General features: G+C 33.7%; 3 protein-coding genes across 4 annotated transcripts; 1 reads left to right on the top strand and 2 right to left on the bottom strand.

The window, feature by feature from the left end:
* Positions 1-1497: 1497 nt before the first annotated feature.
* Positions 1498-11366, bottom strand: LOC131670278 (1-acyl-sn-glycerol-3-phosphate acyltransferase beta). 2 transcript variants are annotated; one of them, XM_058945755.1, is made up of 6 exons: positions 11110-11366; positions 4435-4620; positions 4234-4367; positions 3540-3721; positions 3294-3459; positions 1498-2763 (listed from the first exon to the last, which is right to left on the bottom strand). In XM_058945755.1, the coding sequence occupies exons 2-6, from the start codon at positions 4617-4619 to the stop codon at positions 2600-2602; spliced, it is 831 nt and encodes a 276-aa protein (XP_058801738.1). In that variant the 5' UTR covers position 4620; positions 11110-11366; the 3' UTR covers positions 1498-2599. The 2 variants fall into 2 exon arrangements, with proteins under 2 accessions (XP_058801738.1, XP_058801737.1); XM_058945754.1 differs by having other exon boundaries at positions 1502-2763; positions 11160-11365.
* Positions 11367-11957: 591 nt separating this feature from the next.
* On the top strand, positions 11958-13848 carry LOC131670271 (uncharacterized). The gene is made up of 8 exons (XM_058945731.1): positions 11958-12081; positions 12203-12312; positions 12406-12680; positions 12745-12889; positions 12963-13159; positions 13232-13429; positions 13493-13674; positions 13748-13848. The coding sequence occupies exons 2-8, from the start codon at positions 12231-12233 to the stop codon at positions 13827-13829; spliced, it is 1161 nt and encodes a 386-aa protein (XP_058801714.1). The 5' UTR covers positions 11958-12081; positions 12203-12230; the 3' UTR covers positions 13830-13848.
* A 133-nt stretch (positions 13849-13981) lies between these two features.
* LOC131670250 (G/T mismatch-specific thymine DNA glycosylase-like) lies at positions 13982-15472 on the bottom strand. The gene has a single exon (XM_058945695.1). It carries the CDS (start codon positions 15355-15357, stop codon positions 14092-14094), a length of 1266 nt encoding a protein of 421 aa, XP_058801678.1. The 5' UTR covers positions 15358-15472; the 3' UTR covers positions 13982-14091.
* Between the last annotated feature and the right edge of the window lie 901 nt (positions 15473-16373).

The following is a 16373-nucleotide window of genomic DNA, read 5'->3' as shown; positions in this document are numbered from 1 at the left end:
AGAATAAGAAGACTATGGTTAATTTTGTGAAAAATGACAAAAGAAAATCACGGAAATTCATCAATAGCAACGAAAATTTCTCAACCAATTGTAAACGTTTTGAAAGCTCGTCGTATATAAATGAAGGTAAAGATAATCATCCAGAACCAACTAAAATACAGTTACTGGATCACGATCGTAAATGTATCAAAGTCAGAGAGATATATTGCAAGCGATGCTTTAAAAAGCGTAAAACCAAGGTTTTAAATAAACAAGGCAATATTGATTTTAAATAATTTCTCTTAGAACATTTTTTGGGCAATGGATTTACGAAAAAAAAATCTCAAGTAATTGTAAGAAAAAGAAATAAGAACATTTATTGTACTATATCATTTATGTTTTACTAAAATTTGATGATTCAACGTCTTCCCTCGCGTAATCACATAGTAGATAATTTTATTTTGTATAAAAAGTAATTTAATTATCGATATACTTAATATGGTGACATTAATATATTTCATAGAGACTTTGAGAAAAAAATTTATCGCGAAAGTTATTGATGAATAAAAAATCAATTTTCAGAATTTCATGTTTGTTATTGAATTTATTGCTTGTTAATTGGATTCACAATTATGTTATCACGAGGCTGTCAAGTATACGTCTGATTTGATCATGGCCATTAATTTCTATTTGCGGTTTCATGAATCATGCAAGAAATTTATATCTCAGAAAAGAACTGACGCTGAGAACAAAGTAGATCAAGAAAGCTATTGGAGAGTCAATTCTAATAATATTATGTTCACGCTTCATTATTATAAAAGTGATTAAATGAATTCATAACTATCGATGGTATAATAATGCTACTGTAATTATACAATTTATACTTCTAGCATAGTCAATCAATTCTGTTTTATATTCTACAGCGCTATTTTCGTAAAAAAAAGGATAGTAATACGACAATCAGATTTTTTAAAACTTGTATTTTTACTGATCACTAAACTTGGAAAATGTGCTGAGTATTGCGACAGTAAAATTAAAAAACTATATTAAAGCACCCTATTGCATAATAATACTTCTTTGAGCGAACAGAATTCAACGGACGAAGATTCATTTAAAAAGAAATAGTGTTAAAAAAATGTGGTATATCAAACTGAAGTATATTCCAAAGATAAGCACAAATAAAAGATGTAATAGCTTATTTGAGTAAAACAAAACGTGATGAACGGTATAATTATGAACAATCTAACAAAAATTAAAAAATTAGCAGTAAAATTATAGCAGTAAAATTATGTGGAATTTTTAATTTGTTTTAATAAAATGTCATTAATAAAATTAACGGAATACAAATAATTATCTACGGATATGTCGATTTTGTTATTAATTGAAATGAGTTTTTTAATAAAGTACAAAATTTTAATTCAAATAAATATGGTACACGCGCGAAATTAACAGTTTATCGAAATTGTTTCCATTGGAATAACAAAAATAATGGATTTAGCAAAGATAAAAATAAAACATTTCCAGAAAATTAACAAATACAAAAATTTGTATTAATCGTCAGTAATGGAAAAAATATTGCGAAATTAGTAACATAATTTATTATACGCAAAAAATATTATGCAGAAAATTCTTCTTCCTCATAAAAGTATTTCGTTCAAATGTTTATTATATATAAAAATTATGCTTCATTAAAAGAGTAATAGCAGTAAACTATCTACAGTTTCGATGCTTTTTCATTGAAAGATACCTAATTATTAATAATGTGGAAAAATTTCCTTGATAAATGCTTGAACCTTCACAATGTTTGACAAAGTATTAATATTTAATGGAAGATTAATTATATTTGACTATAATTCATTTAAAGTATTTAATAACAGAGTTTTTGAATAAAATTGTTGTTGTTATTAACATAATCAGTTTTTATTTTCTGCTATGGATCTATTTCGATGAATTTACAAGATGAATTCTTTGTACTATAATACAAAGTTACAATTTTAAAGATTATACTTCTACAAAATGACGAGTAGTAGAAAAGTGAAACTATCCAAAAACAAAAAATAATTTCGATATTCAATATCAACTTTTATACAAAAATTAGGAACAGTCTCTTACTTCATTATTAAATATTACAAGAATTATTTGAAAAGCTATATCAACAATATATAAAGCAAATGATTTTGATGAACAATGAAGTTTACATATAAAATGCTAACGTGTCCCTAATATCACATTGCTGATGACATTATCCATTCTAATGCGCGTGTATTTTCAGAAAAATAGATATTATCACACAAAACAAATTATACATCTCTTAACTTAAAAATCATATTAAAAACCAATAACATTAGTTAAGTACCGAAAGCAATCAATTAAATGGTTTTGTTTCATTGATACGTAAACAAAATCGCAGAACGGTGTAAATTTTTCAAATCTAGCTAAAATAATTTTTTTCCGACGTAGATATCAATGAATAGTTTATTAAAAAAATTGTTCATACATGAACAGAACAACGCGCTAAAAACAGAGTGTGTCGCAGTAATTGAGGCGCGCGCCTGCGCGAACCCTATATTTCATTTCGGCTCTTTCAAATGACTTCCTCTTCGGCTATTTATTCGTCCGATTAATCCAACTTGAGGCTTTGCATGTGGTTCTCGAGCGCTTCCTGGGTCGACTCTTTGAACACTTTGTTCATTTGCTCGTACGTCTGGTCAATCAACTTTGGTAAATCGGCCTTAGTCATCCCTTTCGTGGGGATTGCTGGTAATATTGTTATGAAACTCGTACCTAAAAATAAGCCATTCTATAGTTTATTCTTCAGTTGAAGAGAATTCAACGTGCATGAATGACTCGACAATATTTTTGTGCTCGAAGAACTAACGTTCGTGTGGGTTTAAAAGTGTTATAACGGTCTGCACTTGTGTTGGAATAGTAGAGCTTGCAAAAGTATGTTAGTGGACCCCATCGCTCTTACTATTTATGTTTGAAAAATCGCTGCATTCGATATGGAAATTTCCACTGGCTGGTTATAAACATTGTGCGTTCTACTCTCGTGCGTTTCATAAAAATTCTACGGTATTCCAGCGTAACCTCTCACATTCATTTTCATTATGTCAATTTATGTGAATTTTTGAAAATTTAAATGAAGCGTAGGTAAAGTCGGTATTTCAAAAAAGTTAGTGAAAATGGTTAAAATTATTGGTCATTTTAGCTTATATCAATTTTAAAAAGGACATGCCTATCTTATAAGACTACGAAAGTTATACACATTGCAACTGGTATATGCGCGATTGTAAACGCAAGTGGAAATAACTTACCCGAGTCGAACTTTTTCAGCTTATCATTGATAAAGTAATATCTCGAGACAACCACAGGTTGAATAGGCGTCTGTGAGTCAATTGCTACGTGAAATCCTCCTTTCTTGAACGGTAACAGGTTTGAACCAGTGTGTCTCTTTCCTTCTGGATACATCAGTACTTTAGCCTGCGAGCGAAGATAAAAAAAAAACGAATGTAAAAAATTTACTTGTCGCCAAACTTTTCAGACAAGATAATTGCGTTTACCTTTCGTTCTCTGATAATTTCAGCAGTCGAATTGACAGTCTCCTGGGCTTCTTGCTTCTTCACGCGATCGATGAAAATCGTGCCCCAAAGCCAACTTGCCAAACCAAACGTACCGAAATACAGCACTTGTTTTTTCGAGATGACTGTGCACCTTTCGAGTACCGGCCAAAGTTCAGCCAACACTAATTAACGTCATCAATGATTGCATAAATCCAGTGTGTTTTAAGTTTTTTTCATCTATTTTTGGAGAATCGCGATGCTTATCTTTTTCAACAGTGACATTTTCAACGAATAAATACTTGAGAGATAATGATTCACCTATTAAAGTCCAAGGATTTTTCAAGATAACGTTATATTTTAAATTTTAGACTCTCGAAAATTAAAAACAAGTTTTATAAGACGTTGAATAGCGACGATGAGATTTGTATTTTACGTATAGCCGATTGTAATTTATACAAAAATAAGAATGAAAATTAGTTTTACCTAATTACATTAAAAGTAATGAATGGCATTTATTACGAAATCAAAATACTAAATATTACAGATTAGCATACATATATAGGTGATAATTACTTCTGTAAATTGGTACGTAAGATAATTATTCTAGCCGACCTACGTTCGATCAGGATCGCAGTAAATCAAAATTACACTCTACATGCGAAATTGCAACATCACACCGCATACAAGTACTTACCGCAAAGGTCGAGATTACTCTGATGATTGATTAACACGATAGCACCTTCGTCTTTGACGATATTCTCCTTTCCACGTAATTGATAGTTCAAACCTATAAGTTTGGCAGTCAGTCGGCATCCAAACGCTGGTATCCTATACGAATACCCATCAAACACGTAAGAAAATATGTAAAAAAACATATACTTTTAATAAGACTCACAGAGCATTCTTCCAATCTCGTATCCTAGCGAACATCAATGGGATCGGCCATGTCGCCCAAATTGCACTGGAGATGACGAAGACTGTGTGTTTGATGTAATATCTGGCGCATTCGCTTATCGCGCACAGCACCACTGATAGGAGGAACAACGCTATTCCCAAGCTGTTGCACGACATTCCTAGCATCCTGTAGTGAACAAAAAATAGTTAATCGTCTTCACGAGATGAAAGGGGAACGCGATCCGCACAAGTCGAGATGCGAATTTCGACTGTCAAGTTCGACGTGTCCGTGTAAAACGGACTATAAAAAATAACTGTTAGTGAGCAGAAAAATAGCGCGCGCTGTTAAACTAATGCATATGTAACAGTTCACTTTCTGGCGTGCACAGCTGTCGAGGCGTGAGAACACCTACGTTTTTAAGAATTTGTATTGTATATACGAACGATGCTAATTTATACAAAAGTAAGAATGAAATTAGTTTTACCTTTTTCAATGAGTGGCATTTATTACGAAATCAAAACACTATTGTTAACTAACATATATTTCCGTACATTTATAGGTGATAATTACTTCTGTGAATTGGTGCATAAGATAATTATTCTAGCCGGCCTACGTTCGATCAGAATACACTATAAATAAGCTCGAGAAAAAAGTAAAACTTGTATTTATGCTGTTAATTTAGAATTTTTTTAATTATATGAGAGAATATATAAAAGATACGGTTGTAGCAGTTCAATTGTTCTAATAAGCTCTCAACAGGTACAAAAAAATGAAATGCGAATAAATTTACTGTTGATTTAGAACTTCTTACATCAATGAGAGAGAGTGCACGAAAGTTTTTCTCACATCTATTGACTTAATGATTTTTCAAATGGTCGAAAACCATTAAATGGTTAGCTGACGAAGCTAATAGTCGCTTGCATAAACATTCGATATTTGAAAACCAAATAATTTCTAAATAAAGTTCAAAGAAACACACACATAATTCCGGGTAGGGCCAACCTTGCGTCAAACAATGCAAGGTGAATCGAATAAAAAAATTTACGCGCAGACTTCAAACGAGCAACTTTCTATTGAGGGCTCATTGTAGTAAGTATATTCCTAAGTGAGTGTAAAGTTACGATAATCTATTGTTCGGGTCTTGATACGCGTACACGCGCGCGCGCGCGCGCGCGCATACACACACACACACAGGTCTGCAAGCGTTGGGCAGTATAATCAACGTTAACATCAGACTCACGGTCTATCCCTGAACAATCGATAAGAGCATAATTACTTATTACTGAACGCAAATGAGAATTGATGCCTTAGTGCAAATCATTTATTTATTAGAACGAGGTCAAAGTTTGATAAACTCTCCTAGCTGTCGCTTGCATAGTCTTTGTTGTAGGCGTATGACATCGTACGCAGATGTTTGTTATCGCGCGTGTGCAAGAAAATGTCGAAGCAATTTTCATTTCAATCGGATAATTCGTTGAAAGACGCGTCGGTTTGCTCTCATCTGGTTGTACGTTTAACAAAGCTTGATATGTAAATTGCATTCATTAGTTATATGCGTCTTTTGTCGTACATGGCCAGCTGCGACATATAGAACGAAATAGTATGAAAAAATGCTTGGCGTGTCTCATCTTTTGCTGACGCGGGAAACGTCACTCCTACTCTCGTAAATGTTCCACTGACATAATAGCCTATAAAGCCGCGTAATCACAGCAGCAAAATCGTTAACCTTGCCCGCGTGTCTTGTCAGGAAATTAAGCTATAATATGACTTTACTGGCCGTAAGTGATTTTTTTTATGCCGACGATTAAATTTACTTTGTATTAGGTTGAATTATTCTAAAAAAATCAATAGCAGAAGTAAACGATAGATTGAGATTAAGTTAGCTTTAATAAAAATTACATAACGATAATTTTCTGTGATTATCTGTTTCACTTCTTTCACCGAGGACAGGCTATCTCTTAAAAAACATTGTTTTGCGATCAATTCAAGTGATTTAATGCCGATTTTCTTAACGTATTAATTAACTTATTGACGAAGTGATTAAGTTCAAATGACGACTCAAGAAACGGATGAAACGACGTATAGACATTGATCATAAATCAATTTGTAGGATTTTGAAAATTACCTTAATTCGACATCACCTATCGCAATAATGCTGACGCTCTCATTTTTCATCTATTTCCCAAGCTAAATGGAAATAATCAAGCAATGATTTCTTTAAGCGATTCAAAACACACACATCAAATCAACGGCACGCAAAATCAGCCGGTAGCTTCATGGTCTGTTCACTGCATGTGAATCATGAGTCTATATACCTCGCACATTACATCATAACTCGTCCATGCCATATTTACACACTCCAAGTCAACATGTATCTGTAGGTTTCTTTTGCCGCTCGGCTAGATTGTTCGCTTTATCGATCTTTTCTGGTATGCGCCTTCAGGAAGTTGCACCGCTTTGAAGATTCTCCATCGGTTTAAAAAAAAGAAGAAGAATATTACCGCGCAAAACCTTGGTTTTAAATACACCCTATTCTCTCTCCGTTAAGGGCGTAAACGAGGGCATGTACGTACGATTGATCAGGTTTTCTTCTGCTATTTCAGGCGTGTATAATTATAAAAAATGAGGTTTTATTAAACATTCACGATTGAGCTAACGACTTTTCTAAAGTATTTATTAGTGCATGAATCATTCGATTAATATTACCTTTCCAATTAACTTAAGAGAATAAACATAATTATCAACTTTTTCTTTGTTTTCTCTATTCTATTCTATTTATTTATTTATTTTGCTTCGTGCACGCGCGTCTTAAAAATGAGTAATTTGAAAAAAAAAGGTTATCCTTCGAGAACTGAATGTCACGACATTGAGGAAATTTCTTAAATTATCCTTGATGGTCGATGTCTTTCTGTTAATTTAGAAATACAATATCATAATTAGAATGTAACAAAGAATGTCATGTGAATGATCAAACGTCGACGTTACTCAAAGCTTTTCTTTTCTCAACTAAATTCTGTGGCCGCGAGGTCGAACGAAATGTTATCTGGTGTGAAATCCATGGCAAAAAAATACATGCGATACACATCGTTTACGTGATATATTTGTGGCACATAGTACGAACAATTGCATTGGCTACTGACCTATTAAGAGGAAAAAAAGCGCGCGATAATCCGATCGCTTCCTAATCAGATTATTTCTTACTACTGTGTAAATTGTGCAATGCCAGCTCTCGGTCAATATGCACTTATGATAATTAGGCTTACGGTAATGCGATGTGCATACTTATAAGTACGAACACCGATGACAGGACGCGATGACTGTACGTAACGGGCAATTTTTTACTTCGCGTTGTCGGAGGCACACTTTTCATCTCCCGAGGCACGAGTGTACTTGTTGTTTGCGAGACGAAGTACTTTTCATTTTATGAAAGCAGACTAATGCCAAAATGACAATTGAAAAATAATACCAAACACAAGTAGATCGGGGCAATAGAAAATGAGCGAGTCTCGCGCATGCACATATCGATCATCAAAGTCGCGCGATACTCTAAAAGTGTTTACGTTGGGTAAGAAACAACTGGGAGCGTGGCACTTTTAGCTTATCTCTATTCGGTTTTTAACAGTTCGTCTTTACGCAACGTGTATAAGGAAGGCAGCACACGTTTGGCTAGATACGCGAAGTGCAGCGCTTGGCATTTTGAAAAATTTATGGCCGACTTAGTTTTGAAGTTTCTCCGAAGTACTCGCGATGTCAACTGCAGTGAACAAAGTTTTCTTTCTTTAGGTCGCGCGATAACAAAGGCCATGACTTGCTGAACAATCAATGAATTATTACGTAAGAATCGTTTAGATACGGATAATCTGTCGATTTTTCATTATTTTCAATCTAGATAAACAGCTGTTATTGCGATATTGAATTATTGTCAGATTTTACGAGTAAATAAGCGAGTTCAAAGTACATATTGAGGGATTGAAGTAGCACGTAGTTGTGTGTCGATATGATAGTGTGGAAGAGTCGGGTCGTCACTGGGTTTGAGCGAGAGAGGGAGTAGCGGGGAAAACTATAGCGTCGTATGGGAAAGCGAGGGATTTTGCGAGAGCGGGCCATACTCTAAAGAAGACCACCCGGCGCGGCTACACGACGAAATGGCTCGTCCCTAATTACCACGAACAGGAAATTCTTTACGTTTAGGATGAAGGAAGCATGTTGACTAAGAGAAATAACGATGAGAATCGTTGGTCTTTTGGTGGATAAGTGTATTAATCTTTTGACCGCCGGCATTTTTTCTTCTAGAAAACCGATACCTCGTGGGACATTTCCAAACAAGTATTTCTCCACTAGTAAAGATATGTGCTCATCGCCCTAGATATCGTGCATTTATATTTTGCCAACGGTCAGAAGGTTATAATGCTTAGAAGCTGTGTTTCAAATTTCGTGGGCCTTCAGAACTTCAAAAACGAAATTAACGGAATGGAAACATGCATTCTGTTTATGAAAGCATTCAAAAATGCAACAAATCTAAAAAACTTCTGATATAAGCCGAAAATAAATCCAGAATCATATCCGCTCGCAAAAGTATCAATCAGAGCCTAAGAGAATATGAAATGCATAATTTCCATTGTGAATATTTCAAAAGTTGTAGGTTAAACACGGGAATAGACGGCAAGCTTTTGTGACGCACTACGCGAGTCTTTAGTCAAATCGAAGCGTTCTTTCAATTAACTAGGTCCGAATCTACCTTGAGGACAATCATTTTTCTTTAGATTTCCCTGCAACTTTGAAAATGTTTTTTTTTTCAGTTTGAAGTTCATTTTTTCATTACCGACATCAGATCTTCATCATAACATTTTACCTTTTTAACACGTCTCAAATAGATTTCGTATAATCGTGCAAAGCTAATATATTGTGCTAGGGACCATAAGAAACCAAATAAAATAATGAAAAATATAGATACCGATATTTATTGAAAAGTTATATTTCATTTTTTCATTATTTCCGTGCAGTTAAAACATATCCCAATAACTATGCGTCTCTTCGAGCGATCTTCAATGGAAAAAATGCTATTCGACGATTTTGACCAAAATACGTAAGCTTTTTCAGTGGACTGTTCCAAGAGAACGACCTTAAGCTAGTTTTCTATCAGTTACGAATAAATAATACGTCTTTATGTATTAAATAAGTGTGTCAATTGAATTGCAAGCTGTCACACCCAGACCCATAAAATATCCCACAATGTAACTGCTGATAAGAAAAGCGATTATCTATTGATCGACGTATAAAGTGAATATAAATTCTGCTGATTAGCGCTATCATTGAATGATTGAATTCAGTTGTTCAATACGTAGCGTGATGCAGCGTGAAAATGACCAATCAGCGTTTCACTAAATTGTACTATAAGAATTACAATATTCGCGCGAATTGGAAAATCATTTTCGTGTTCCACTAATTAGCAGACGTTAAAGTCACTCATTAACGTTGGCGTAACGCGCTGTTGTTGACACTACGATTTCTCGCATACGAAAATTCTCAGGAAGCCTATCAACGAATTCATTAAGCATTTACATTTTGTTCCACTGACTTTGTAGCTACGGCAGGCGGCAAATTGCTTTTAATTTGACTCAACTATCTCGTGAATATTCGATCGGTGCCTTTTCAATCGTCAAAGGTGCGCTATAAAAAAAAGGGATATAAAGAAAGGGATTGCGCCTGGTTACGACCGATGAACCAGACAGAAGGGCTGTAAGCCTGCAGTTGTCTGTAGCTCGAAAATGACTCTGATCCACGTAAGCTTTCTCCGACGAGCCGAGCGCGCGAAAGTCACGGGAATTGCCCAACTCGAGGTTATTCGCCTCGCTTTTCGCCAGCTGCGATCGCTGCAGTGAAAGCTGCGATTCCACGATCAAGGCTACCACGTGTTTTCCTTTTTTCCTTGATCTTGAGACTGCTGCGCGTCGATTGAACGTCTCAACTAACACGCTCGAGCGAGTTTTAACGTCTCGAGGAGGTGATTAATGATTATCGACCGTTTCGCTATCGTCATACCTACGTCTTATTGGCTGAAAATCGTCATGACTCATCTATCTAATACCGCATCTCACGTATTACTCGCCTATATGGAACGATGTTTCGTCAATTGATTAACCTTGATTAGAGAAAATACACGCGCGCGCACGCTATCGTAGATTTCAAATGATGTAACGCTTATTGATTTAAAGTGTAATAAATGAAGCCCCGTAAACACGAAGCCAAAGTGTCTCGAGGTTCGAGAAAGTGAAATTATTGAGGCGCGGTGTGTCGTTAGCAGTTAAAGTGTTAATTTAGTGACGTAAGTCATTTGTATTCTTATCCAAATATAGGTTTTCGTGCGACAATGGTCAGTTTTCTTCGTGCATGTAAACATTATTAGTTTATTTCTACGATGCTTGTTTGTATTTTACCAAATTCCATTATTTGGAAATTTTACCTAATTCTTTATTTTTGACGGTAAAAAGACGGTATAGCTAATCGAAGAAGATAATCGATTCGACGTTATAAAGTCGTGAACGCAATGAACGTCCGAAAACAACCTGTTACACGCATACATAATTTCACAACTTGACGACACCGCGAAACTTATACTCTCCTATTAAAAACTTTTGATATTATATATATCTAAATAGCAGTTCATATACATACTTGTATCACGGCAAAAACAAATACGAATGGAAATTTGTATTATGCCTAACCTCTCGTCTAATACCAGTGCACGTACAGCGCTCCAAAACCACAGCACCAAAAAACAAGATCAATGCTCAACAAGTGATATCACCTTGAATGAAAAAAACATGAAAACGAAGCCGTAGAATCCGACGCGACGCACTTATGAACCATCAATGACCACGCTCGATTTCAGACTGGCGAGCGGAGTTGAGCCGCCTGACTAACGCACGTGTGTATTAACCGCTTTATCGAACGATCGTACAGCTATACGTACACGAACACAAGTAGATTTTATGTGGCGTACTGTGCTCGTAGGAACGCTGTGGTCTTATAGAACGTTGACTTGTCGACGGTGCGATGGTAAGGTAGGAATTTTTATAGGAGATATAATTTAAATTTATTTTTTAATTTGTGCTTTTCGATTTCAATTAGTGAATGTTTATATTATACGCATATAAAATGATGTTTTCAATAACATAAAAAAAGTTTATAAAAAATGACGTTTATCAAAAATAATAGTCGAGTCTATATCTGAATATGATAAATTTTATTATTATGTAAAATTATTGCAACAATAATTCAAATATATATAGGTGATGTAATTAAATAAGGCTCTCGGTAATCGGATGATCTACATTATCTTGAAACGAATCAATGAATTGACGTTTAGACTGATGAGTGTTCTAATAATAAAATCTCGATAGAAAGGTTGCGTAGTGAAGCTTCGAAAATCAAATTTTGTTTCCATTGTTTGGTCTGCCTTCATGAATAAACAATGCAAACTTATTGTTAATGTTGAAAAATAATATTATCAAATGATTATATTGTGTTATACTATAACTGAAGTGGGAAAATGACTTGATATCATTGCATACATTGAATAAGTGTGAACCAGGGCCAGATTGGTTATCATTTTTCTTTAATTTTGACCTCCAACATTTACAGACCGTAAGTTAAATATTATTTTTCTTTAATTGAGTTATTATGAATATACGGTAGTGTTCGTTTATAAAAGATGAATTATATATAAATTGTTGAAAGGTACATTTTTGTCTGTGGTAAATTATAGATAAAAATTGAAAAATAAATCAATTAAAATGGTGGAAAATAGCAATGATGGTGATGAGTTGGAAACAAAAACAAAACGTGATACTTTAATGGTTTTTAAAAGTCATAGAGGTATTTAAAATTCCATGTTTACCGTCACTGCATTAGAAAGTTAATTGTAGCAAAGTGATAAAACAAAATCTAATGGATGATAAATTTTGATAGGACCTGTATTATGCGGATCACTGAGTAAAGATGTACAATTTGCTGTAACTGGTGGTGCAGATTCAAAAGTTTACTTGCACGATTTGAGAACTTTCGGAAGCGTTATATTGACCATGACATTTTTTGGCAAAGAGCTCTACACATATGTAGATTTTAGTTACGATGATCGATATATAGCAATAGGAGATAATAATGGTACCATTCAAGTTTACAAGAAGTACATCAATTTGAACGCTTTGATAGTTCATCAACACGAGTGTAATGAAAAATTTGTAGTGAGTAAAAAAAAAGCTTTTGCACTTTCATTATAACATTGGTGTAATCCGACTCTTTTAACAGTGGATTCAATGGCATCATACAATTTTAAATCGATTGCTTGGTCTATCTTTGGATGGTAGAATTTACTCATGGGATGTTCCTAGTAGACCAAAGTCTATTAAACCTTTTAATGCAGAAACTACTACGGCATGTCTAACATCTGATGGTATTTAGTAATGTAAAAAATACAATAGAAGCTTATTTGTTCATTATTGCTCTTGGTTGGACGTGAATTTCAGGAAATAAACTCATAGTTGGATGCAGGACAGGCACGTTGAACGTGGTCGACTTAATAACAGGTGTACTTTTGACAACAGTCACGCCAGACATAGGACATACTTCTGATATCACCTCTGTCGACTGCCACGCCAATAATTTAATTATTTCGGGTGCTATGGATGGCAAAACCATCATAAGCGATGCTAATACCGGCGAAGTATTTTAATGTACTAATTGAAAAAGTAATGTTAATTTATTTACTGCTGATTTGTGAATATTAAAATTTTAGGTAATTATTGTTTTGCACGATGTATATGTTGGAAAACAAAGGAATATCATGCAATTTTTCGGGATGAGGGAGTTTTGTGATCCTAGCGTAATGAGGAACTGGACTGAAAGTATTGCTATTCAGAAAAATGTTGTGCTACCGATGGCTGCCACTGGCACCTTCTGGGGTGAAATCTTTATCTGGGACGTGGAATCGAAAGTAAAATAAATTTACAATTCTCGATGGTAAATTTTTATCTGGAACGTCATTTGTTTTTTACAGTTAATGCAGCATAAATTAACGCATGGTGGAGTCACGCGACTCATGTGGAAAGAAAATACATCGATTTTATTCTCTGCGAGTATGTATGGAAATATAAAATCTTTTAACGGAACGACAGGTGAATGCCTGTATACTTTCAAATGTGAAGGTTTATCGCATTTACATAGTTTTTGTTTATCTTCGTAAGTTTAACAACAAATGTATAATTTAATCTGTGTAGAAAAAATTGTGTTTTTAATTTAAATTTTATTTCAGAGATGGCAAAAAAATGTTAACCACGACCGACGACGGAGTTGCAGTTTTTGATATAGAAGACGATTTGTTAACTGAATCATGATAAATCAGTCAGTTAAAATTATATTTAGATACCTATTGTTAATTTTATTATTGAATGGCTATAAATTTTAAATATATAGTAGTTAGTAACAAGTTGTCATTAATAAGTAATTCAGAAAATAAAAAAAGGAATATGTTACATTAACACAGGTATAAAAGTGTATTTACAAAGTCTTACATTATTATTTTAATTTATATTGTTAAAGTAACAACAGTATAAAATACAATCTGGTTTTGTAGTTCAATATATGGTTTCAAATTACCTATTCATTCTGTTCACTTGTCTTTAATTTAAAATCACTTTTTGACTTTGTTGATCTTAAATTTCGATATTTTAATCCTTTAGCATCAGTTTCGGATTTTAATTTATCTTGTTCATTGTTTTCAATATTATTTTCATTGGATTCTTGGTCTTTATTAGTTAATCGTTTTTTAATCATACTAACAAAATCAATTGTCTCTGTTCTTTCTCTACGAGGAAGAAGCGTAGAGCTTTTACTTTTTTTTATACCAGGGACTGTATGTTTTGACCTTGTCTTTGGTTTCAAATATATTTCTTGAGAAGATTCTTCTGTATGCTCACTTTGTGATAATCCTTGAGAATTATCACTCTGACAAGCAGACACCCCTGAATCTTTTTGTTCATCATCCTCACCCTTGTCAGAATTCTTCAGAATGAATTCATTACTGTTAGGTATGCTCAAAATATTCTCTTCAGATGTATCCATGCATATCGTTTCCTTATTGACTATTCTACCACCATTTGCAAAAGCAGATAAACCTTTACGTCTCCACATTTTTGAAGTACTTGGAACTGCAGTCTTACACCTTCCTTCAAAACGGAATTCATTAAGATCAACATCCCCAATTTCTCCTTTTAAATATGCTAAATATTTTTTCAATGAGGTGTAAAAGTGAAGTTTGTCCTCCATTCTTGGAAAATTAGCACAGCGAGCACTGCTAGAAGGTACAACCCATAAAGCTGTATCACCAACACGATGAGGCTGCAAACCGAACTTAAAAGTGCTCTTATCATATTTATCAGTAAACTCTTCATATATACACTTTCCATTGAACACAGCAACTTTTGGTTTAAACTTTTTTAACTTCTCGTGCACAAACATTGCTCCTTTTTTAATCTCTGCCCTGCTCAAATCAGCTGATGATCTTGTTGCTCTAGCTACTATATTTGTTAAACCAATGTCATATTTAAGAAGACTATCATCTGCTTCATAAGTTATAGGTTCAGGTATTAGTTCTGATGCAAAAAGCAATTTGTAAAAATGATTTCCAGGGCCAGCGTAATACCTTCCTGTGTGGGCAGCCATCAAACTAGGATTAATACCAACGAATACCAAGTCTAAATCAGCTTTCAAAATGTCTTTGAGTGTATTTTTCTTTACTTCTTCTTCTGACAAACCATCGAATCTACCCGATTTTTTCGGTGGTTTTTCATCGACTTCTGATGTTGCTCTTTTCTTCAATTTTCGCAACGATATCGACATGATTCTATTCAATTTCGTTATCATGAATTCATGCAATATATAATTAATTCAAGATTAGTCAATGATATATATTATCTAATTATACGTGTACAATCAACCTTTTCATTGCTTAGGAAGGCGCGAAAATTTCTGAACAACTTGAAAACATAACAGACTGCGAGATGAATCACGTGGTCGGAAAACTTTCATTTGATTCGCGTTATTCGTGAGTGCGCGTAAAAAATATTTTTAGACCAGCGCGGTAATTAGCGGTAAAATTCGAAATGCTCTTTCTGTAAATTCTTACGACTACCCTTTTCAATCAACTTTATTTCACAATTCATAATAAAAATAATTAAAGAGAAGTAAATTGAATAAATATGTATTTATTTCAAACTATTTACAGACAAAAACATAGCATACAATGTTCTTGGTCACAATCGCTGGCAACATCATACAGTAGAGAAGAATGAATTTGTTCAAGACAACAACCAAGCATTTCTGCAAAAATTAAAAGGTGTTCTATTGAGTCCATCATTTTATTATTCATATTTTCTAATGAAAATTAAATTTTACTTTTATTATTATCACACCTTTCCAATTTTAAGGGTATATAAATCATTTAAAAACTCATATTATACGGCTTTTTATAATCAACTCTTTTTAAAGATGTGTCAATACAAAAAGTGTACTTACATATCATAAAAAAACTTAATTGTTATTTAAGTGTTTTTATAATTTATAAAGTATATAATTTATAAGTTTAAACAAATATTCTTCCGTATAGCGTTTAGCCAAATTCGATGTGAATGAATATTTGTAATTGAAATCACTAAATTTTATAATTATATGTACATACGTAAATGTTACATGAAAAATTTTATTGTTACAAAAACATCTTGAACGTGACTCAATTGGTTGATTAACGCGTTTTTGTACGTATTTGTGCAAATTAGTTTTATATATTTATAAGTAAAAAGTACTACTTTTTTACACTTATAATTTGGACAGAACATCGTATTGCAGCAATGCTAAAAATAAATCACACGACCATCTGTTAA

Source organism: Phymastichus coffea, unplaced genomic scaffold, assembly GCF_024137745.1.
Source record: "Phymastichus coffea isolate CEN01 unplaced genomic scaffold, Cenicafe_Pcof_1.1 PCOF00105, whole genome shotgun sequence".
Taxonomy (NCBI): domain Eukaryota; kingdom Metazoa; phylum Arthropoda; class Insecta; order Hymenoptera; family Eulophidae; genus Phymastichus; species Phymastichus coffea.
This window is presented reverse-complemented; position numbering and strand designations above follow the sequence as displayed.

What these genes read in the sequence shown, in the direction of transcription:
- LOC131670278 (XM_058945755.1), bottom strand. Translation starts at nt 4,619, where the DNA reads ATGCTAGGAATGTCGTGCAACAGCTTGGGAATAGCGTTGTTCCTCCTA. An exon ending in CGAGATTGGAAGAATGCTCT is followed by an intron (nt 4,368 to 4,434) that starts GTGAGTCTTATT and finishes GTATTCGTATAG; the next exon opens with GATACCAGCGTTTGGATGCC. An exon ending in GCTGAAAAAGTTCGACTCGG is followed by an intron (nt 2,764 to 3,293) that starts GTAAGTTATTTC and finishes GCTTATTTTTAG; the next exon opens with GTACGAGTTTCATAACAATA.
- LOC131670271 (XM_058945731.1), top strand. Translation starts at nt 12,231, where the DNA reads ATGGTGGAAAATAGCAATGATGGTGATGAGTTGGAAACAAAAACAAAA. An exon ending in GGTTTTTAAAAGTCATAGAG is followed by an intron (nt 12,313 to 12,405) that starts GTATTTAAAATT and finishes AAATTTTGATAG; the next exon opens with GACCTGTATTATGCGGATCA. An exon ending in TCTGGGACGTGGAATCGAAA is followed by an intron (nt 13,430 to 13,492) that starts GTAAAATAAATT and finishes TGTTTTTTACAG; the next exon opens with TTAATGCAGCATAAATTAAC.
- LOC131670250 (XM_058945695.1), bottom strand. Translation starts at nt 15,357, where the DNA reads ATGATAACGAAATTGAATAGAATCATGTCGATATCGTTGCGAAAATTG.